Source organism: Exophiala bonariae (assembly GCF_035927105.1).
Source record: "Exophiala bonariae strain CCFEE 5792 chromosome Unknown scaffold_1, whole genome shotgun sequence".
Lineage (NCBI taxonomy): Eukaryota > Fungi > Ascomycota > Eurotiomycetes > Chaetothyriales > Herpotrichiellaceae > Exophiala > Exophiala bonariae.
Genome location: NW_027042476.1, coordinates 3,403,987 through 3,427,356, shown reverse-complemented (window position 1 = coordinate 3,427,356; position 23,370 = coordinate 3,403,987). Strand labels below are relative to the sequence as shown.

The 23,370-nt window shown below is 50.1% G+C and overlaps 6 protein-coding genes across 6 annotated transcripts; 3 read left to right on the top strand and 3 right to left on the bottom strand.

Annotated features, from left to right (window-relative positions):
- Nucleotides 1-843: 843 nt before the first annotated feature.
- LTR84_001205 (uncharacterized protein) lies at nucleotides 844-1,908 on the bottom strand (the record flags this gene model as incomplete). The annotated part of the gene is made up of 1 exon (XM_064844831.1): nucleotides 844-1,908. One exon carries the CDS (start codon nucleotides 1,906-1,908, stop codon nucleotides 844-846), a length of 1,065 nt encoding a protein of 354 aa, XP_064712691.1.
- A 2,242-nt stretch (nucleotides 1,909-4,150) lies between these two features.
- On the bottom strand, nucleotides 4,151-5,689 carry LTR84_001204 (uncharacterized protein; the record flags this gene model as incomplete). The annotated part of the gene is made up of 1 exon (XM_064844830.1): nucleotides 4,151-5,689. The coding sequence occupies one exon, from the start codon at nucleotides 5,687-5,689 to the stop codon at nucleotides 4,151-4,153; it is 1,539 nt and encodes a 512-aa protein (XP_064712690.1).
- Nucleotides 5,690-10,422: 4,733 nt separating this feature from the next.
- Nucleotides 10,423-13,046, bottom strand: LTR84_001203 (uncharacterized protein; the record flags this gene model as incomplete). Its single annotated transcript, XM_064844829.1, has 2 exons — nucleotides 10,423-12,207; nucleotides 12,255-13,046. The coding sequence occupies 2 exons, from the start codon at nucleotides 13,044-13,046 to the stop codon at nucleotides 10,423-10,425; spliced, it is 2,577 nt and encodes an 858-aa protein (XP_064712689.1).
- Nucleotides 13,047-15,668: 2,622 nt separating this feature from the next.
- Nucleotides 15,669-17,456, top strand: LTR84_001202 (uncharacterized protein; the record flags this gene model as incomplete). Its single annotated transcript, XM_064844828.1, has 3 exons — nucleotides 15,669-15,829; nucleotides 15,888-17,083; nucleotides 17,149-17,456. 3 exons carry the CDS (start codon nucleotides 15,669-15,671, stop codon nucleotides 17,454-17,456), a joined length of 1,665 nt encoding a protein of 554 aa, XP_064712688.1.
- An 858-nt stretch (nucleotides 17,457-18,314) lies between these two features.
- Nucleotides 18,315-20,138, top strand: LTR84_001201 (uncharacterized protein; the record flags this gene model as incomplete). The annotated part of the gene is made up of 1 exon (XM_064844827.1): nucleotides 18,315-20,138. One exon carries the CDS (start codon nucleotides 18,315-18,317, stop codon nucleotides 20,136-20,138), a length of 1,824 nt encoding a protein of 607 aa, XP_064712687.1.
- A 996-nt stretch (nucleotides 20,139-21,134) lies between these two features.
- On the top strand, nucleotides 21,135-23,042 carry LTR84_001200 (uncharacterized protein; the record flags this gene model as incomplete). Its single annotated transcript, XM_064844826.1, has 4 exons — nucleotides 21,135-21,358; nucleotides 21,407-21,521; nucleotides 21,573-21,891; nucleotides 21,943-23,042. The coding sequence occupies 4 exons, from the start codon at nucleotides 21,135-21,137 to the stop codon at nucleotides 23,040-23,042; spliced, it is 1,758 nt and encodes a 585-aa protein (XP_064712686.1).
- Nucleotides 23,043-23,370: the final 328 nt, after the last annotated feature.

The following is a 23,370-nucleotide window of genomic DNA, read 5'->3' as shown; positions in this document are numbered from 1 at the left end:
AGAACAATGCTGATCATTTTCTGGATGGACAAAGTAGACTATCCTGAAAAGCAACGTAAGTGAGGACATTTGGGCTATTGTTGCCAAAATCTAGATCTCTAGCAGAATCTGGCAATGTCACCACCAAGTTCCTTGGTGCAGCTGACCATCATTCTCTTCCTTATGGCATCTCTTAGCCAGGAAGGAGGCTTTGAGCTCAACCATCAATCACCAATGGGGATGGGTTGCGCAAGGAGGAGAAAGTGCATGACACGAACAAAATTCCATTTTTATTGGTTATTGTCGTATCCAGCAGAGACACCTCGTATGAAAGGCCATGATGCCCTAGATAACGACACGAGGAACATCAGTTCTGAGTGGCTCAGAAATAGTTGTAGGTTTCGTAACTTAGAAGCATCATTGAGCTCCCTGCAGTGGCAGGTGTCTCAAACAGCTTCCAGGGAGACTCGGACAGTATGTGCTGTATACACAAGTTGGGAAGAATGGACTTCATCCACCAGCAGGAGACACAAGTAGCGAGTGTGCGGGGAAACCAACTGATCACATAACATCATCCAACATCATACCAGCGCTAATCCTAGTCTACACGAGCGCTTCCTGCTAGTTCCAGCCAGCCTCGCGAATATCCACAACAAGACTAGCGGCATATAGGACGCCAGAGCATTTCAATCGATGTATAGACACAGGCTTCTCGCTCCGTCAAAGGTATAATGATTCGCCACGATTTGAATCTTAAGGTCTCTTTCATACCTAGAGAGTCCCCGAGAATATAACTACAGGAGTTCACATTATCTAAATCCATCTGCTGCAGTATGTACTACCTCCAGCACTGCCATATGTCTTTCAGTTGTTGGCCTCCATGAATTTAAAGGGTGTAGCCTTTTCGAGCTGATCAGTCATGTCACCCACCCTCTCGGTCCAGTTGACGCCAACCATGGGCAATTGCAGTGTATGACCAGAAGAGCTCAAGTCCAATTGAGTCAGATCGACCCAGAAGAAACTACCATCCGATGCGCTTTCATAGTAGTAAACCTTGTCCTTGGTGTCCGCAATTGTCCTCCACAGAGTTGGCGTGATGTTTGGGGTGTTTATGTTGATCGGTTCCATCGGGACGGACACTGCCCGTATCATCCCATTGGTAGTCGCCAAGGCAGAGACCACTTCTGAGGAGGCGGGTGCGACGCTGACATAGTGTGCAAGACGCGCGAAGCGATCGGCAGGACGATCGGTCCCGGGAAGTGAAGAGTTGGATATTGGTGCCCAGTACTTGTTGATTGCAATCTGATCGTCATAGTTGGGCTCATTTGTCATGACATTGAATTCTTTTCCGTGATGCACGACCAATTTCCCATCCAGCCATTCAAGAATGAGATTGTCGCCGGTAGCATCGCTGACCGAGACGTGCATAAGAGTTGGTACTCCAGGAATCAAAGCTTCGGTGCGGACTTGGAATTTGGCTTGACCTCCTTCAGTGAAGAGATCTCGGGCCGCTTCATCCACGGTGGCATACATGTCGAGAAAGTACTGGGGCCAAATGGCGAGTGACATGGCTGGCATCGACGCGTTTCTTGGGCCGTAATCGCCATCTGCCAGGTACAGCAGATTGACCGTGAGACCCTGGCTATTCATACCATCACAGGTAGATAAATCATACGCAGTGAGGATCACTGAGCCGTACTTGCTTGTCCACGTAGCTGAATTGGTTCCCGCACTACCATTGCGCTGCAAGCCTGCTGGGAAAGCAAACAGGCTTGAGTTGGTTGGGGTCAGCCAGTCCATGGAACGGCCTATCACAGTGCGGTTGCCATCTGCCGGGCCACTGTTATATGTGACACGCGAACAGCCCAGCACACCTTTCGATAAGTAGGATAAGGCTAGCGTGGAAGTGAGAAGAGCTTTGAAAGACATGACGAAGTTGTTTCTGTAGACTGAAGCATGTATTTTTCGGGTTGAGTAACTAGAACGAATGGTTGTATATTTGTATCTTCATCAGGTCCGGTGTGAAACACACGAATTGTTGAGGCCATCAATCGTACGAGTAACTTTCATTGCGGGCAGCAAAGCTATCTGGTTTATACTTCCATAATGCTGCCGCTGGAGTCTGGTAGTACCAATAGTTTGCGAACCTAGAATGTCGATACTCATGATTTGAATATGGCGGTAAAATCAATTATAGTATTCTGGAAAGTTCCAAACCATTGACGTAGGTGGGACATTAGGTTAGAGTCTGAGCGCTATAAGAAAAGAAGGTCATGGTTGGGGCTGCCTGGGATGAGGAGTGATCAAAGCGAGGTGTGGTTAACCAAATATATCGCCCAGGAAGCCTTGGAGCTTTGGGCAAGCTCCATCCACTATTAACTTCAAAAGAGAGAATTTCTCATTCCCACGCTTGGTGGACAACAGCTGACGTTTTCATCTGGACCGATAACTTGATTCGCCTCCAATAATCCCCATGAAGCGCAAAAAGGGATTTCTCGGCCGTAGGCTGAGCGATACGGAGTAGTTCATTGTAGGTGGCCGCCATACGATGCAAACAGCACCGTCATTGTCAAAATGCGTTGGACTAGAAACACAGAGATTACGTACCTCGTACCTAGGTACCTCGTACACAAGTGTGAAGTCACTCTTTTGCGGGGTTTGGGACTCCTGTTCTTGTGTACACAGAATCTTGATAGTTTTCCTTCGAATTAAATACTTCATCATGGGATGGGAGTACGTCCGGTCGAAAGACCCACGATGCTGCGTGCGGAGACCAGGGCCAGTCACGTGATTTGAATTTTCCAGCAGACCTAACCGGATCGATACTAGTAGCCCCAGCCTCGTCAATGTCCACAACAAGACTAGCGCCATATAAGACGTGGCTGGACGTGGTTGGGAGGCGATGTGCAGCCTTGTTCCTCCAAAATAACCCAGGTTGTCTCAAACCACCCAACCACTCGGTCTCACACGTCCACACGTCTTACAGGTTGTATGGTGTACAAGTGGCCCAGCCATCAACAAGATACCTCGTGGGGCTGGGTAGCCAATTTGCCATTTCCCTATGTATACTGCCTCTCTGCATTCTTATTCTACTGAGCTGTTCTTCATTCCACACACAAACACAGACTCGATACAGCCACTTCCAACAATTGGACATACACATTTTTCGAATTGCTTCCCTGTGCTGTGATATACCTTCTTCCAGGCTATACATCCCCATCTAGTCAAAATAGATCCGCCGGTTGCGCGAAGTGGTGTTTTTGCTTTTCCACCATCTCCTCCCCTCACCCCCACCAGCACAACCACAACACTCACAAGCTTGAACTGTCCTATTGCTCCGCGACCCATTTCTCCACGCAGCCACCAATCGCAACCTATCCCCATCAGACAACTGCCCGACAGTTCAGCTCTCTTCAGCGGTCCAGGTCTGAGCCCGCCTCCGCCGAAACGCTTCCGAGTGTTCAATTCCTTCTCGCATTTGAGATCTCGAAGCGTAGCTGCGTTGCCATCGCTCGAACCGTGCCTAATCACAGACACCGCTACCTTTACAGCCGCCCCGCGCAAACTATCCTCTCACTCTCACACGCGGGCCAAATCCGTCCCCATAGCGACACACTCACATCACATCAATCAAAATGGAACGCAACATTGTCATCGCACTGATCGTGATCATCCTCTTCGTCGTGCTGGCACTGGTGGGCTATGCGATTTACGCGGTGCAGAATCGAGTGAGCCTGTTTGCCAAGCAGGAGAAAGAGCTCGACGAAGAGGAGGAATAAGAGTGGTCCGCACTGTGCGGTTCAAGCTCGACGGCGACGATGAAGTGATACCGGATGTTCCGCCTGTCGTGGTGGATACCGGCCAACGCACAATTTCGGGGACGATTCGATTCGAGGATGAAAGACATTCGTGGTTTTGATGGTTAAACCCTTTGAGAAAAAGCTATTTGTGAGCGATTTGATTTGGTGATTGGGGCATATCTGGGATGCGATATGAGTGTACACATGAATGAATATGATCGGACTCTGGGAAATGGGAAATTTGGGCGTTCACCATGAACGATGGTTTGGGATTTGTCTTATATCTTCTGAATATATATCTCAAGAATCCGCCTTGATCGAAAAGACCGAGTACAAATATATAATGTTCAATTAAACGACATGATGCTTCATTAATAGTCCGAGACAATGCTTATATTGCCCTTTTGATTTCTCGTACTCCGACGTCTTTCTTCCATCCCATTAGGTGAGGGACCATTCATGGATACGCCGTTGACCGGAGACTCAACGTAAGACTTGTGGTAATCGGCAATCTTGATGGATGGCCCTTCGGTTGGTGTCGCACTGGATTGCACTGGGGGGATTCGGCGATTTTTATCTTCCTTGATGTAAGACTTCCACTTGGACACAAGCTTATCAAAATCCCATTTGTCCCCTCGAGTATGGATGTTATCGGGTATTTCTACCATATCTTCAACACCATCGGGCGCAGGCAGTTTGTTCAGATTGATCAGTCGGATCTCTTCACGCATTTTGTGTCCAAACGGTTTGCGTTTGGGCGGCCAGAGGGCCATCTCTCGAGGCCATTGGCAGCGACTCAAATATTCCACCTGCTGCTGTAACTGGGTGGCCTCCTGTTTGAGACTTTCGATCCTTTCCTCCAGTTCGGTCGCCTTTTGCTGTTCGGTGCTGTAAGCTCGTAAAAGCTCCACCTGCCACAACAAGTTGCGGATCTCAATGGGATGTGCCATCCAATTCTGGAAACTGGCCTCGAGGTGAGCCATTGTACTCTCCGTCCATTGCGTGGCGCTCTGGGTCAGGAAATCTGCCTCTTCGGCTATATTTGACGTGGTGGGTTGGGCAAGACGTAGGGCCTGCCATTTCCAATAGTCAATGGTACTGGTGAGTTTTTGCCGGAGTGGTGCTAGCTGATCTGGGCCTGGCGGAGAGATCGGAATGCTGGTGGGAGTACTAAATGGACTCGTTTGAAACAAGGTTGCTGGAGGGGACAAAACTTTCAAGCAGAGGCCGGGATATGTTTGACTCTGAACATCGAACTTGAACGGACTCGGTTTCGGAGTCGCATGTTTGGTAGCAGCGCGCAAGGAATCCAAGACCTCACGCAAGGAGAGCTCAAGAGCCCGATTTGTTTCGGCGGTGGTTAGGTCTTGCGAATACATGGTGAAGGTGCGCTTGGTTCCTATAGAAGGACTATGGACAAGGGCGGGTGTGGGCGGAGCATTTGGCATAGGGGAATCGAGAGAGGTAGGATCGTTGATGACGCCAGTGGACAACCAATTGAGTCTGTTGATGCGGGATTGAATGCCTCCTGGAGGAACACGGTTCAAGTTGTCAGTCGACACGGTTGACACGGCTGGCTCTGAGGGAGGTGGGGGACTGTGACGAGGAGAGCGGGTGTCGTCGCGATCTCCAGGAGCGCTGTCTCTCTTTCCGCCTCGGGCAGTGCGTCTTGTGATACCACCTCGCATGCGACGGATCTCATCGACATTGTGGATGCCATCAGGCTTTTTCTTTGAGATGAATTGATCCAGATGACGGCCGAGGGAGGACGATGTGAACTGCTGGTGGCAGTAGGGACACTCTTTATCCTTGGAAGCCGGGAGTTTAGAAGCAGATTGATTACCGCCCGTTGTGCCAGTGGGTTCCTCTCCCGACTCTGGGGAAGTGCTGGATTGTGGTGTGTCAGCCATGATGGCTGTTCGCCAGTCGCCAGTCGCCAGTCGGCTATAGCTGCGATGACAAAGGAGCGGCTAGGTGGACAGTAGAGAACCAAACACCTCAAGTATTCTGTTATTCAGCAAGAAGGCCTAGATGGTTAGTGTTGCTGTCCAAGGACGGATCCGTGCGGCGGCGTCCGGCGGGCGCATTCAAAGCTTAGGTCAATTTGTAAGAGGGGTTGCTGCTCTGATGAATCATCCACCAGAGACATTCAGAGCGGTGGGATGGATGGGATCGAAGAAGAGTAATAATGCGAGAAGCGAGAAATGCGCGGATGGGAATAAACACATGAATAGATGGGAGCCGTGACCTCCGGCCTTAGGCAGATCATTTAAAGTCGTCTTTATTGGAACCCTTCAGAGAAGTTCCTCGTCCAGCAATTCGGACTCGGAAGACATGGGAAGGAGCGTCTCTTTAGTGGCAGCGGGATTATCGGCTCTTTAAGCTTCCGGACCCAGACATCGTCCACTGGCGCCTCGTTCGCCTCCGAGTCCCAGACCCCCAGCTTGCGAATGAGTAATAAATGAGTCCACTGATCGGCCGAAACGGGCGGAATAATCATCACCTAGACACGCTTGATGGGGTCCGAATTAGGCCCATCCCCTACTCGTAAGTAAGATTACGAAGTAACCAGGTCCTGAGTACTTCGTACCTAGAGGCAGAGACATTCGCAGTTGCCTATTCTACAAGCGCCACAATCTATAGTCATTGCCATGGGGAAAGAGCGTGTCTGAATCAGGGGTATTCAAGGTATCTAGGTAGGCACGACTCGAGTTTACACCTTCCACAATAAACACCAAGAGTCCCTCTCGCTCCTTCCCTTAGATACCTGTTGTCAATTATCATGACGTCAACCTACCGAATTCCCATAGCTAACTCAACGAACTGTTGTTTGCTAGAAATCTCCTGGCGACAGAGCACTGGCCCTCCAGCTGCCTCAAAACATCTGTTGACTCATGGATCATGGCCACGCTTGAAAACAAAGACACTGACTTGGTTGCTGTCTTCCGTCCAGGTTTGAGCCTCTGAACCTCGCTATTGAGAATTGCGAGCACACGCTACTTCCAAACACCAAGCATAGAAACTCGTCACAGATGCGGAGTTTCCACGGTAAGGTCGATGACATGCTCTCTCAACCCGGAGAGCAAGGGCATCGAATCCAAGAAATACCATCTGTGAGAATGCGGGGCCCCAACTTACTTTACTCTCAGGCTGGGGTAAACCCGTGCATCTCGGCAACTGCACTTGGTTCGAGCCGAAAATAGGTTGATTGATCCTGATGCATTGCAGACCAAACATGTCACCTCTAAAGATACAGCATATGGTCCCCTTCCAAGTTTGGCTTCATTTGTGCAGGGATGTGCGGTCTCTTGACGTTTACGAGACCCTGAGGTGAACTATGTCTTCGACTCATACGAATTTGCAGTGTTCCGTATGCCTCAAGTCTTATGGCAGGTTGGAGCATCTCAATCGACACCTGTTGATTCGTAAGACCTCTTCAATTCTTTGCGGATCATTGCCGTGGTACTCATTCTACATGACCTGCAGATACCTCTACATGCCCTTTTCTTTGTTCGCAATGCGGAAAAGGGTTTAAACGCAGGTATGCTTCTTCCTCTTATCAGCTGAGACTCCTTGACCAATCGATTCTCTAGCGACGTCCTCAAACGACACTCACGCAATTGTAGCCCGAGATCAACTTCAATCTGCACTCGCTCCGCAAATCCTCGCCGAAGGGCTTGTTTGCGCTGTGCAAGATATAAACGACGATGCAATCTACGATCGCCGTGTGGAACTTGTCTCGCGAACGGAAAAGAGTGCGAATATCTCACTATCCCGCAAATAGTTGGGCAGCCTTGTAAGCCATTGAGCGACTTCTCCGACGCTCGCTCCACAGCCTGGTCACCTGGAAGTTTTGATCGTGGTGGCGATGAGGCCAACGAGGGTGATCTTGGTGTGGAGGTGGGAGCCTTCACGTCTTCTCATGGGGTATCACGGGATGGTGGAACTCTGACGATGGAGGAAGCAAGTGATCATCCTTTTCAAAAGTTTGAAAACCCACACCCGTCGGTCACGACGCATCTCTGGTCATCATCGAAATTGCCAATTTTTGCCCAGGATCCTGCAGTATCTTTCTACTTCTTGGGCCAATTCATCAAGGATGTTGGCTTGGTTCGCTCCTTTGAGTCGGACGCTGTTCTGGAAATGCTGAGGAAGGCAACCTTGAAAAGACTGAAAGAACACTTGCTTATCAATTCTACTGCGGCCAGCCTTGATGAGCCTTCTCACATGCCAGACGACAGCCCCTGGTCTCCCATAATCCTTCCACAGTCTGGCACATCAGCTGGTGGGCCACCAAGTCACAGGTGTATTGACCCACCTGACAAGTTCATTTCAAGTGGCCTTAATATAACTATGGGACGTTCAAGACATTCAATCTCTGACCTGAAGCATCTCACAACTTGGAGCGGTGATGAACTGGCCACAAAAGCATTCGAGTTGGTGAATTGCGTACGGAAGAGCTTTATTGCCAGGTTTCATTCCTTGCAAGAGGCTGAACCATCCTGGTCACCGAAGATAGAGTCTATGTGCGTCGAGTTCTTCTCGCCTCACAAGATTCGTATATTTCTCGAGGCTTACTGGTCCATCTGGTCTCCCAATTGCCCAATCATCCACCGACCAACATTCAATCCCTTGGCCACTCCTGTTACACTCCTTTCAGCGTTAATACTCATGGGAGCCTCTCATTCCCCCAGCGATGGAGACCGCATGGATGCCCGCTTCTGGTACGATCATATCGAAGATATAATCTTCAACGACCCCTACTTCTTGCTCGCGTTAGCCACGCATGGTACACGACAAATGTCGGGCCATTCTAGACGTCGCACCGTGCAAGCCATCCAAGCAGCATATACTGTGTGTATCTGTCAGAACTGGGATGGATCTCTATCTACTCGATTGAGAATTCGCAGACGCCGCTTCAGCGATGTGATAATGGTATTGCATGTCTACATCGTTTTCATCGGTTCACGTGAAAGCTGATAGTCATAAGGCAGCTAGATCTCTGGGATTCTCGACGTCTCGACATTCCGATCTTGCATCCCTGACAGCAGATGCTTTCGAGTGGCAGGCCTTCTTGGAAGTCGAAGAGATGATTCGGTGAACAATTCCTCATCTGTCTCTCCCTATCTCACTCCTCGCTAACTGGATAATTGCCAGGACTCTCCTTTGGGTAGCTCTTCTCGACCAAGCATTCGTCATCTTCAATAATATTCCACCGCGACTTACTCTACGAGAGCTAGAAATGGGCCTCGCCTGCAGTGAAGCATGTTTCCAAGCAGAAACTGCAACAGAATGCTTCAGTTACCTAAAGCAGTGGATCAGCCACGTGGGCATGCCCCGGCCACGCTCCCTCTGCTCATTCATTCAGCTAGTCTGTGCTGGCGAAATGGGCGACAGCGCGCTGGATCGAGCCTCACATGAAGGATTCATGAATCTATGGTGTGTTGTTTCCTGTAAGTCAAGTCATCCAGATCAACCGCGTTTGAGAACACTCAGTTTGCCCTTTGTTTCCCCAGCATCGAATATTGCCTAACCAGACCCGATGCAGCATTCCACATAATGATCTTCCACGCCTCAACGTCACTCCTCCTCCCATCCCACTCACAACTAACCTCCATCCGCACGGGTCTCAACAACTGGAAATCTATTTGGAACGCTCGCACCCTGAACAACGACGAACGATTCTTCGACGTCCCCATCGCCTCACTACAACACCGCCATCACCACAACACATCCGCATCAACAATTCTGTCCACTGCACACCACCACCAACACGTGCCCTCAGACGAGCCGAGCATGTGGAAGCGCTCGGGCTTCTGGCGACACGCACCCGAGTATTGGTTGCTCGCCAGTCTGGGGCTGGATCAGGCTGAACGGGCCATGTCAATGTCCACCACAGCGCACACGGCGCATTCCTCTACTGACATTCGGCGTGCGCTACACGATCGAGATGGAGATGAAGATGCAGATGCACATGTAGAGACAAGCCATGATCCACTGGAGGACATGTCTATGTCGCGCGTCAGGGAGACGATTCGACGGTTCGAGAGTGCGAGGCTGAGGTTGCTTGAATAAGAAACAGAATCAGATTGGTTAGGAATACTACTTGACTATTTAAATATCAATGTGAATATATGACTCCATGCCCTTGTCATGTCAGCTGCAGCCCGGCCACCGTATTGAGACAATATTGCTTCAGTTGTGCAGTACACAGGGCTGAACACGATTAAAAACAGATGGTCCGCCGAGATAAAATCAAAGTTGAAACAACCTCACGACAGTAAAAACAGGCGGAAGTGGTTCATCTACCGCTTTTTTATTGACTGCTATGTTGTCATAGGTAACAGTGTGAACATGATTCATTCGTGGTCCTTTTCTATCACTGGTAACCAACACTAGATGCTTGTTCCGAATGGCTTGAACACAAGAACTGGATATCGTCCCTAGCCAGTATGATTCATTCAGAACGCTCCAAAAAAACACTATATTCATTCATCGCTGTTCTATCCATTATTGTCGTGCGTGTTTCGTGTCATGTGGGTCTTTATCCCATCGTCGCAAAAAAGGCCAACATATCTCTAAATGTACAGTATTGCTTATCCATGTGCAAAATCTTGCGACCTTTTGAAATCAAAAGTACCCCTCATCTGTCTGTGTCCGAGGGTTTCCAACTCTGACGGCGCCCAGTGGCTCGTAGTCTCCTTTCCTCTCTTTCTCTTTTACTTTGTTCTTCAAATCGCTTGCGACTGTTATCGTATTCTTGAATGCTTTCTTCCCGAGTGTTCGTCAGAGGTACATTATCATAGCCAGCCTCAGGCCTTCCTCTTTCCGTGAGGACTTGGGCTGGGCGATCTTCGATGTCTGTCTGATGGAAGCCACGAGTGGCTTGGTTGATCGGTTTCTGATATGGGTTCGTCGACGAACTCTGGAAACGGTCCAATGCTGCTGTTGTGACTACCCCTGGTGTCGGTCCTTCTCCAACTACGATCTGAGGTGTGGCTTTGATCGTTCTGCCGTTGTTGGGGCTGTAAATGTTCGTAGTGGCTTGCGGAACTGGCTGATTGGTCCTCGGAGGACTTTGCCTGAGCCCGGTAGGTGGCGTGGAGGGAATCCGAGCTTGACTCGTGGGGAGGATCGTCTTTTCGGATGAGGTCGTCATCTGCCACTCGTTATCCTCATCAGATAGTGATCGAGAATGTTGGGCTAGGGGTTGCGAATAATGATAATAATCATCAACACTTTCAAGGGAGGCTGTGGGCGAATGTGCAGACACACGTGGTGGGGAGGAAGGTGGGTATGCGCGCTCGGGGGAATGAGAAGATTCATGGTGAAGTAAGGCAAGATGGGAATCACCCTTGACCAGTCCAAGTCTCTCTTCTTCTGTGGCATTTTTCATGGCTTTCTTTTCGTGACCTGAGCTGCTAGTTCGACTTCGAAGACGTGATGTTTGTTCCGAGCTCTCAACATCTGGGGTGCGTGAACCCGGCCGGAGGAAGTTGGTGAAGGAAAATTGTCTGCGAGCCTCTTGCTGCGGTGGTCTAAGGTTTGGCGAAGGAGCAGGCCTGGCTGGAAGAGGTTTGGATCTGGGTGACGGTTGAGATAATGATCCTCCAAACCGACTATCCTGAGCCCTGCGTTCCCCAGGTGCCAGGCCATAAATTCGTTCTTGAGCGTCTTCCAAGCTACCGGGACCATAAGGGGCAATGGGCGAGACCGCGTTGGATGCATGGATTTTGATCTCACTCAAGGCGACTGGATAGACGGGACTTGAAGCGGAATGCTCTCGCTCCTCAGTTCCATCATGCTGATGTGTATGTCGTCCGGATTGAGCACGATTACGCAGATTTTCGAAGAAACCCGGAGTTACCTCTGTGTGTTCGTCATCCGGATTTGGGAAATGCGACATGCCCAAGGGTGGATGGACCGTTCTTCTTCGCACCATTGGAGAATTTGGTGTGCCAGGTTCACCGATGACGGTCTTCCTCCTTCGAAGGCCATCCCATTCCACAATCTCATTCTCACGCAATGGTTCGAGGTTGTCCTTGATGGTATCTTCTCGTAACCGTCTGGCCTCTTCTTGTTCCATCTTTTGTCGCGACACCGAAAATCTTCTGATCAAGGCGGCAGTGCCTCGAATGGCATCTGCTTTCGGTTCTGTTTCTGGCTGTTCCACCTCGGCAATTTCGCGCACCTGATCCAGATCACCTTTGAAGACGGCGGCATCTGGAACATCCTTTGCAGATTTGGACATCTGCAAGAGAATCACGCCTGTACAGATCTGCAGGAAACCCATGATGACAGTGGTGATGGTAACGGCGGTGCCCTTGAAGCCCCGGAAGAGTATGGCCGATGTGATGATGGTGGCAGAGGTGAAGAAGACGTAGTAGGTAGGAGTGACCAGGGCGGCATTGAAAAGGTTGAGGGCTTTCTAGTGAATGTTAGACCCGGGAGATTCAGCTTTCGAGGGCAACTTACATTGAGGTAAACGATCTCGGTCAAGAGGGTTGCGACGACAAAGACCAAAAGAACATAGAGGAACCACTGATTGAACTGAGGCTTGCCGCCCGCCTGTGCAACCACGGCGCTGCCCAAACCCTGAGTGGCAACCACGCTGAGGCCCCCAATGAAGCTGCAAATGCTCAGATAGACCAGCATACTCTTCTTACCATATCTTGGACCGGCCCAGAGCGCAATGAAAGTGCAGGCCAGGATGACTACACCTGCATAACTCAGAAAACCGGGAGCAATGACGAATTTCTGCATCTGTTGAATGTCTGCCACGGCACTTTGCTCGGGAGCGTTGAGCACGATGACAATACTCCCGATGATACAATTGAGACAGCCCACTTTACCCACAAAACTCAGGCGTTCTTTGAGGAAGATGGCGGACAAGATGGTGGTGACCACAACGCTCAAGGCACCGAGAGGAGTGACCAGAATGGCGTCGACAAAAGCATATGCGACAAAATTGCAGATTTCGCCCACAATCATCAAGGACATGCCACCCCACCAATATACATTTTTCAGATAGCCATAGCCTTCACCGGCTTCCTCATTGTATTTTGCATTGGCTTTGAGGAGACCGACCTTTTTGAGGACGAAAGAAATACCGATGAAGAGGCCAGATGCGACGGCGAGGGACAGACCAACAGCTTTAAAAGCGGGTGGTCGTTCAGCAGCGGCGGTCGAGGAGGAGGTGGAATTCGTCTCGTTGCGGGCAACGAGAGTGTGGGCCACCGCCCACAAATGAGGCTGAACGGTATCCATGATCGGGATGATGGTGTGTAGATATGGATGTGTCCTGGTCGACAAGGCCACGGAGAGGAGGGAGTGTTACCGACTGCGTGCCATGTGTGCGAGAAGGTGCTACTGGGGACCTTGTTCTGAACTCTGTAGTCGCGGATCGTGGATTGTGAGGATGGTTGCTCGTTGTCTTGTATGCGGGTTAGGAGATCGGATACGTTGGGTGTAATGAGAGTGAAAGAGATGTCAGACTTTGAGAAGATGGATGTAATGGTGTTGCCGGTAGACTTGATCTAGACAGCAGGCTGAGTGCGAGAGCAAGTGCGAGTTTGTGTGAATGTTAGGAAAGTGATGTGAGTCGGATGGACTTGAAGATGGAGGACGCAAGATGGATCTCAGACACTGACGCAGGTGTGTCTGTAGCGCCCATCAAAAAAGCGGGCTGGTTGTGGAACTCGGTCGGTCCAAAATCTGGTTAGAGGCCCAAGGATTGGTGGAATGGGCAGTGGTGCTACAGGGATCATGCCTAGAAGCCATGCCCGGACCAGGGAGTGTTAGGCTGGATAACCCCACCGACTGCGACTTGATGGGCCCAAGCTCCCCCCAAAGCCCTGGCCGCCTGGGTCAGCACCCAGGCCGTTGCTGGGCACTGGTCCTCCCTAACGTTATCGATATTCGCCATGGAGATGCTGATTTCTGATTTCTGACAGGAACAGGTACTCGTAGATTCAGGTACCGGACTTGGTGGGGTGAACATGTGTACTACATACCAAATTGATTCATTTTGGATGGGACATGAATGTGAAAAGATATTCTGGAGTGTTTCGGCTGTTCTTGCAACCGACAAAACTCTTCGAGACAACTGGAAGCTTCAGCCTCAGCTGAGTCGTAACAAAGACGAACTCTGGCGTCATGTCCAGGCGGTGTTTGGCTAGAATCTTGATGCTCCAACCCTCCAACCCTGTTGCTCGATTCCAGTGGATGGTGTTCTGTTCCAGACGTTGTCTGTCGCGACCCTCTGAGTGGCCTTTGGTTGTTGGACGTGTTGTGTTTCATTTACTCCTCTGGCGATCCTCTTTGAGTGTCTCACACAGCTTGATGTGACGTGAACTCCGTACTCCTGCAGTCTGCATTTACCCACCAGTTTCTTTATAGATAGATCCCCGTGCACATGCTGAGACCCATGATTCTAGAATAATCCCTGATTATGCTCACGCCACAGACGAGTGGACCATGGCTTGTGCCACACTCTACGACTGCTTGTGTTATCTTGGGTGTTCTTGGTTACATGTCAACCTTTCAGTCCTTACTCGACTCCTCATTCATATATTCAACACCGTTGAAACAATTGCCTGTTTCTCGTTCTTCTTGGCTGCAACTTCGAAGACGACAACTTCCTCCTTTCAAGTCAGAGACTATCCACCCTGCGTGATTATCATCAGACCATCGACATACTGATGTGATCGTTCTACGTGCTTCAAATTCATACACCATCAATTCTGTGACTTGGACGCGATAACAACCATTCTCGAGCGTGAGTTCATCGCTAACGTTGAACTCCGAGAAGCCCTTGAAATTGAATCCTTCGAGATAAGACTCTCTTATCTCGACATGCCCAAGATCTTATTCAACGTCGATGGTCTCAGGTGATTGTGATTCTATGCGATCTAACAATCCCGTTTGCACCTACCCCAACACTAATACCTCGTACCAGTTACACAAGTACGTTTCTTATCTCGTGTATGATTATATATCTGCCTCGGTACTTTAGATACTGGTATCACGCGAAACTATGCAATGCAAGTGCCAGGTCCAACGAGGCTTTCTGGCCACGTTCAGCCACGTGGTCGTCCTCCGACATCCATCCCACCGTCAAGTACTTGCCGAGTACTCGGTACACGACAACATCTGCTCGGTGACCACCCAAAGTATCATATTCACAACTCGTTCAGCACCCACGACCTGTGAATAATACATCAAACAAGAAATGATCGCATCCTTCCCAGGGAAATTCAATCCTGAACGGGTCGGCTATGACAATTCATGGTACCCCTCGTTCCTTCCCGCCTCCCCGCCCAACTTGAACAATTTAGCTCTTTCAAGTTCATTTGGCAATTGATAGGCATTCCACCGTTTCTTCTTCGACCACCAATGCGACCACTGAACCGTGACCAACAATTCGTGGAAGTCCGACCGTCTTCTTGCGCTGATAAGCCCAGAAATTCGCAACTCGCTCCCAAGCCAATCATGTCTCATTTCGCCAAAGCCATTCGATAACGACCAGGATTGATGGGTGACACACTGAACCCTTGACCTGCCCAGTTCAGTTGGTGCGCTTTTAACTAACTCTGGGCTCAAAAGCTTGCCTTACCATGGCTAGTCATTGAAGCTTTGATAATCGCCAACTCTAACGACCACTCCTCGTAGGTCAAACTCACCAATGCCGAGCTTCGACATGGGAACAGGCGAGTCGACAAGCACGCTCAACCGTTCAAGGTCATGCTATCTGCCTCGCTTAATCACAAAGCTAGATTGTCAACAAAGAGGGGAAAGCATGCCCTTTAAAAAGGCGTCCTGTTCCCGGCAATCAAAACGTCCACTCATGTAGGTGTCATGCCCTAAGCTTTCTTTTCAAGACCTTCCAACATGGCTGCTGGTAGGAAAGGTTCGGTCACAGTCGTCGATGAAAATGTCGTCGGCGTCACTTCTGTCTTTGCCAAAAGCGGTGAACATGCCGTCCTTGAGGAGGGCGCAACCAGCGACGAGGTAACCTTGGGCGCATTGGGTTACAAACAGGAGTTTAAGAGGTAAAAGAAGCACTTCCCAAGCTATGCCTCACCTTCTAATCGAATCTCTCCACTCCAGAGATTTCACAATCTGGGAATCATTTTCAGTCTCGTTCTCGGTTCTCGGCCTCTTGCCTTCCATCGCATCAACCATTGGATACAGCTTGGGCTATTCCGGCACAGGTGGTGCGATATGGGGCTGGCTCGTCGCGGCCCTCTGCATTCAGGCCACCGCATTCACCATGGCCGAGCTGTGCTCAAGCATGCCCACTGCTGGAGGCTTGTATTATGCCTCGGCAGTACTGGCTCCTGAAGGCTGGGGTCCGATATGCTCTTGGTTTGTTGGATGGTCCAACTTCTGTGGATTTGTGACCGGACCTTGCTCCGTCAATTATGCGCTCGCTGCCATGTTGGTCACGGCCGGCAGCATTGCATACCCTGATTACACCCCAGAGACATGGCATGTCTATCTCACCTTGCTCCTTCTTCTCTTCGTGGACGGCATCGTCACCATGCAGTCCACCTGGTTCATTGGATGGGTCAACAAGGTCGGAACCGTCCTCAATTTGGCTGTCGTCTTCATCTTCCTCATCTGGTTCCCCGTCGGATCCGTCAATCGCCCCAAAACGAACGAGTCGCATGCAGTCTGGACCGAGTTTGATAATGGCACCGAATGGCCAATAGGCTGGGCGGTCATCATGGGTTTTTTAACCACCATATGGACAATGAGTGGTTACGATGCTCCCTTTCACTTGTCTGAAGAGTGTAGCAATGCAAATATTGCGTCCCCTCGCGCAATCGTCATGACTGCTCAATTCGGTCTTTGGCTGGGCTGGGCTATTATCTTTGTCATCGTCTATACAGTCAAGGATATTCCGGACGTCGTCGCGGGAGCATATGGTCAGCCATTTGGAAGTCTATGCCTTCAAGTCCTGGGACAGAAAGCAGGTCTCGCCATGTTCTCTTTGAACATCATCGCCCAGTGGTTTGTTGGAGAAGGTTGCACCATCACAGCAACCCGTGTGGTCTTTGCCTACTCTCGCGATGGAGCGATCCCTGGCTCAAGATGGTGGAGTCAAGTCCATCCAAAAACCAAGACACCTGTATACGCGACTTGGGGTGTCCTGTTTGTCTCAGCATTGCTTGGTTTGCTGATGTTCGCCAGCCCTGTCGCGATTGGAGCAGTCTTCAGTATTGGCGCCATTGCTCAGTATACTGCGTTCACATTCCCCGTTGGCCTCAAATTGTTCTTTGATCATGGCAGGTTTAAGCCAGGTAAGTTGAATTTTGTTCCGTCTTCCGTTATTTATGCTAGGATCGCTAATCATGCTTCTTGCCAGGCCCCTGGAATCTCGGTCGCTGGTCGAGGCCTCTGGGTGCAATCACTGTTGCGTGGTGGTGTCTAATCACCCCTGCTCTCTGCTTTCCAGCCGTCAAAGGCTCCGATTTAGGACCATTAAGCATGAATTGGACTTGTCTGATCTACGGCGGTGCCATGTTTCTTGCCATGTCCTGGTATGCCATCTCAGGCCGCAAGTGGTTCAAAGGGCCAAGGATCAACGTGGCCATTGTCCATGAGGGCCAAGAGCTGCGTCAGACTTCGTCTATTCCAGAGGAAAGTGATATCGACAAGGAGAAGAAGACGTAAGCTGTTCAGGCCACCCTTGGTAGATAATGGGACAGCACGTCTCCGGTTGATATGGGAGAGCTTGAGAGCACTAGGATACTGTAAGCAGACTAGTCAATTTTGGTAACACGTTCATAAGGAGATCTCTGTGAGAACATTGGATTCACAGGGTTTCTTCGCTCAAGCACTATCTATCTTCTGGTACTGCCACACTCGGGCGCAGAATGAATCCCAAGCTTATTACTCACGACGGGCGAGCCAGTCACAAAGTAGACTCGTAAGCTTTTATTGATTTCATATAGGCTTATCTAGGCAATCCTTGGAATTGTACGCGTTTCAAGTTCGATGATGCTCTCGAACCTGGTCTGTGGAACTGGCCAAGAATTCTTCTGCTCCTTGAGTCCCCGGATTCTAATCGATACCGGAAGCACACGCGGGGGCAGCATCGGCATCCCCCAGGGGCCACGGACCCCGACAAGCCAAATGCCTTAACTAAAGACGGGAGTCAGGCAGACCTAAGGCCGCCTAACTTTCTTCGGTCAAGCCCATCACGAGGAAGTGGCAACTATTGGCAATCCAAGTTGGAACGGGGCGAATTATCTCCGATGCCGATTTTTCAGCAATCCATGAACACCAACTCATTCCTTGACCCTGACGTTATCATCTCCATGAGGCCTGAAACGTCTTGGAATGCACACCAGACTGGTACGCGCAATGCGGCACCGACATTCTAGACGACAAGAACGGTAGTAATACTCATGTCTCCTCTTTTCCCCACGCACCAATTCACGTATCTCCTGATAATTGACAATCGAATTCCTCTCATGATCATCGCGACAAAAGGCCAATTAGGCACCCTTACAAATCCCGACTTCCATCATGCCAGAATCGCTACTCTGGATCAATAAGGACGTTGCCTCAGAAGTTCTATCTAGAAGTTCAAAGGCCGAAACCAGGAAGATCCGGAAGCATGTTCAACACGAGCGTCAATTAAAAGCGAAAGCTGCCCAAGAGGTCACCTCAAAGCCCGTCAGTCCACCAAGAAAGACCAGTCGGAGCGAGAGAAGTATCGTTCACTCGGAGCAGGCTCTGGAACAAATCCCTCTTCGCCAACGTGGATTGAAGCTTGACACCAACATTGAAGGCTATAAACAGTCCGATGAATATCGGTCTTGTCAGCTGGCAGCGCTATCGGCATCTCTATCTCCAACAACTCAATCAACCCGGGTATTGCACACAATCACTTCTTTCCCAGGCCTTGACACAGCAGAACTGCGTAGCCTTGCCTTCTTCTGTCAACGGACCGCCCCTGAATGGTCCGGCTGGCGAGATGCCTCTTTCTGGAACAAGCTTATTCTTCAGGCATGTCATCTAAACCGATCCATACTACACGGGGTAGTTGCACTTGGCGCACTCCACGAGTCTTCCGAGATAGATGGAGAGTCAGATGAGAGATCCAGCCTACAGGATATTGCACTCCACCAGAGCAGCAAAGCATCGAGATTGGCGGTTGAAACCGCTGTTTCGGACATCTCGACCTTGATATCCTGCATTATATTCATCTGTATGCAAAACCTACAGGATAGCCACACGGCATATCAACTCTTAAAGACAGGCCACAGTCTTATCAGTGATATTGACAGGCGATTGCTTTCCGGTGAGCTGATTCTCGCTGAAAGTGAGAAAACAGTCTTGAACAGCTTTCTCAGGCCAATCATTGAACGATTACGAATGAGATTCTGCTGCATTGTTGATGTACCTTCGGCGCTTGCAATTAGTGCGGCCTTAAGGAAAAGCAAAATGGAAGTTCCACTCTCGTTACCGAGTATACCGACTGTGTTCTCCAGTCTACTCGAGGCTCGCAACAAGTTGGAGTTGATCATTGAATGGGCCCAGGAAAATGTGGACCCTTCAAAGCTTTCTCTGCAAGGGCATTCCCAGACGCAGAACCTGCTCTCCATGTGGATAGACGCTCTCGATAGAAATAGTGCGTCAACACTGGAACGCTACGACGCACTGATCAGCTCCAAGAAACTTCTCAAATCCGCTGCCCTCGTTGCATCAATTCTCATTGACACACTGGGCACTCACTCCGAATGCAATTATGACGACCATGTTGACAAATTTGCAGAGATTATTCAACTTTACAAGGTCGCCCTGGGGGACCATTACCGTTCTCCAAGAAGAGTGTCATTCGGTATTGACTCCGGTGTGATTGACACTCTCTCGTTTATCGCTGGAAGATGTCGAGATCCGATCATTCGTCGGGAGGCGATTGACTTGCTCATTCAGACCAACAGGATGGAGGGTGACCTTCAAGGCACAACTGGAAGCACCATCCTCTCAAAACTGATAGAGCTTGAGGAAGAAGGACTGGATGTCTCCTGCGCAAGCGATATCCCAGAAACTTCACGGTTGCGTATTTGGGAAGATCATCAGTATTGGGACAAAGGCGAGATTCAAATTTTCTTCGTGCATTGGCCGTATGAACCATCCCTGGGAGCAGAGATCAAGCAGGTCAAAGTACAATTACCCATGAAAGCTTTACGGGGACCGAAAGAACTGGCTGCTCCAAACAGCCCCATCGCGCATCTACCAAATGTGAAGTATGGTCGTGGTGTTGGGGCATTTTTGGATGAGAGCACCCAGACTTACCATCAGATCACCCTGTCTTCATTCTTTATGCCGATGCCAAGGCTATGAGTGATGTGAACATTAATGAGATATGAGGATGGACGAAACGTGGTCCAACGAATATTGACCCACCCCGAGTCGGTGCGGTGATCTTGGTGACTGGATTTCACACATGCGACCACCCGAGACTTATTGAACATGAAATTGTTGAAACTTTCGTTGAAGCTCAAGCATCGATAATGCTCCAGGAGGAGAAGTTGACACTTGTTCCTCGCAGATACTCTATTGGCGAGCCTACCACCTCTGAGAGCCGGACACTGAAATTAGTGCAATATATGAAGTTACGCTGACGAGTCTATGAAGAATACTGGTCCTCGGATTGAGTTTTATACTACGCTTTTACCCATCCACTCTCTAATGTTGCTCCAAGTGATTTCCCATGCACGGCTGGAGGCAACTGCTTAGAAGAGTAATTGAAGTCCTAATGCTTCGCTGTCACTGATTGTTGTTTCAGAATCTAGGCTATGCTAACTAGAGTTCCGTCATTTTCCACCGCAACCCGTGGCGAGGCAGCGCGAGTCTTCCGTCATCCGAAATCCTAATCCTCACGTTTGGGCCAGCTACTCTTCTGGGCCTAGTCCAGCGCTAATTCTTGCGCGGATTCTAGGCCATCCTGAATACACCACTAGGCAGAATATGAGATGGTGTGCAGTGGAGTTGTTGTCTTCTTACCATATGCCAAATGTTATACTGCTCATTTGGGATTCTTCGAGGGCATTGGCTTTTCCCGACATCAAATCCTGTGTTAACAATACGCTGGGAGCTACCTGAAAGCGTACTTCGCATCGACCGGCGAGAGTTGAGACACTCCGTGACATGGCCTTTGCAAGACACTCCTTATGATCAAATGCTAGCCAGTTCCAATCGTGTACTGCGGATTGGGACATTGATAATCATGGAGCGCCCACATTCTCAAGATTGTTTTCCAGCAGGTCGGAACTTTCATTCATATATCGTACTCATCAACTGGTGTACAAGGAGGAGCCTCATCAAAACGACTTCAACATGACCCCGAGCTCCTGGTATCTTCCATCTCATCGTCTCCAGCCGATTGACCTTGACAAGCAATGGCCCGAAGTACCGGTCAGTAATCAAAACCTGACAAACACTGCCGTTGTCATCATTGGTGGTGGCATATCTGGCATGTGCACTGCGATTGATCTCTTGGTAAATCGGAAAATTAAGAACTTTATCATTCTCGAGAAGAGTGGTGGATTTGGAGGCACTTGGTGAGCTGCACATTCAATGCTTGAAGTACGAGGCTGACTGTCCGTCAGGAGAGACAACAAGTTTCCGGGTTGTTGCTGCGATGTTTTCAGTGTACTGTACTCATACTCATTCGCCCAGAACCCCCAGTGGTCGCAACTATATCCCGGTCAGGAGGAGATTCTGGTATGTCTGCCTCCATTTACTTTATCAGACTGGCTTGCTGACTGCCGCTAGGAATACCTTGTAGATGTAGCACAAAAATACGGACTCTACAAATACGCTCGCTTTCACACCTCGGTCGATGCTGCTACCTGGAACGAAAAGACTTTGAAATGGGAAACTACTGTCACAGTCGGTGGAGGCAAGGAAGCCGAGTTCTCCTCCTCCCACACGATCTCAAGTGATTTCTTGGTCGCTGCGACAGGCCAACTCAATAAGCCCAAGGGACTAGAGGTATCTGGTTATGAAGACTATCAAGGCAAGATCATGCACTCAGCACGATGGGATTGGAGCTATGATCTAAAGGGAAAGAAGATCGCCATCATCGGGACAGGTATAGCATTGTACCCTACAACCTCTCATGCAACCCGGCTGACTTCCTCAGGCGCTACCACTGCACAAATCGCCCCAGAAGTCGCCAAGCTTGCCTCTCAACTGACCATATGTCAGAGAACACCTGCTTGGGTTATACCTCGCCATGATGCCAAAATCCCGTCCTGGAAACGACTGGCCTATACATATCTTCCCCCTCTGCGGTGGCGGGGACGAGCCGAGGCAATGGACTTCCGCGAAACGTTCCATTCTGCCGTCACTAAATCTGAGTCTCCATACGCCGAGCTGATGAGGACACTCAACTACAAGTTGCTCCATGACCAACTACCGGATCGACCAGACCTATGGGAGAAATTAACGCCTCAATACCACCCGGGCTGTAAGCGGACCGTCATCAGTGACGATTACTACCCAACCCTGGCGAGAAAGAATGTCAAACTCGAGACAGGCAGGATTGAACGGTTCACAGCAGACGGCATTAAATTCGTGGGAAGAGACTCGGCCGACAGATTCGACCTTATCGTCCTCGCCACGGGGTTCGAAACCTTCTCATTTCTCTCCCCGATCCGCATCACCGGCGAGAACGGTCAGCCCCTCGAAGAGATCTGGGCGAACGCAAGCCACGCATACAAGGGTGTCACGGTCCCCGGCCTACCCAACTTCGGCATGCTCTACGGACCCAACACGAATCTATCACACAATTCCCTCATCCTGGTCATCGAGGCCCAGACACGATACATCTCCGTCCTGATCGAGAAAGTCCTCCACGCAAGACGAAACGGCCAGAGCCTCGCCCTGTCACCCTCCGAAGAGTCTACCATGACCTACTGGCACGGCGTACAACTCGCACTGCAGAAGACCTCTTTCTCGGACCCGAACTGCAACAGTTGGTGGAAGCGCGACGACGGCATCATCACGAACAATTGGGCCGGAACCGCGGTAGATTATCAGAAGAATCTCTCCACGATCGCCTGGGCGGACTATAATTCTACTGGATCTGCGAGCGGCGATGTCGAGAAGTTGAAGGAGAGAGGCGTCGTCACTAGCATCGGGAGAGTCAGGGAGGAGACGAGGCTGAGCCGGACTGCACTGGGCGTCTTTGCGCTGGGTGCGGCGGGATTGCTTCTACACGGAGTTCTTGCGATTTTCTGAGCGATTGGTCTCAATCGAATAGGGTTCTTTTAGACAGACTATCTATCTGGTTGTTCATATGTTGAAGTTGAGGGCTGCCTGCCAGTTGTGCCACGAATTTCCCTGTTGGTTGTGGGTCTCACTAAGCGCGCAATCACTACTGGCCGAGGAGGTCCGTCACCCTCAAAATCCTGTCAACTGCTTGCGATCACAGTCTAGCTACTCATCGACTTTATGTAGTGGCGTCAAGGTCAGCCTGGCACCGGCAATGTCTGCCGTGTTCTGTACCCGAGTCCTTCTGTTGGTTGATTTCTTTCCTTATCACCGCTCGAGGAACGATATAGTCATA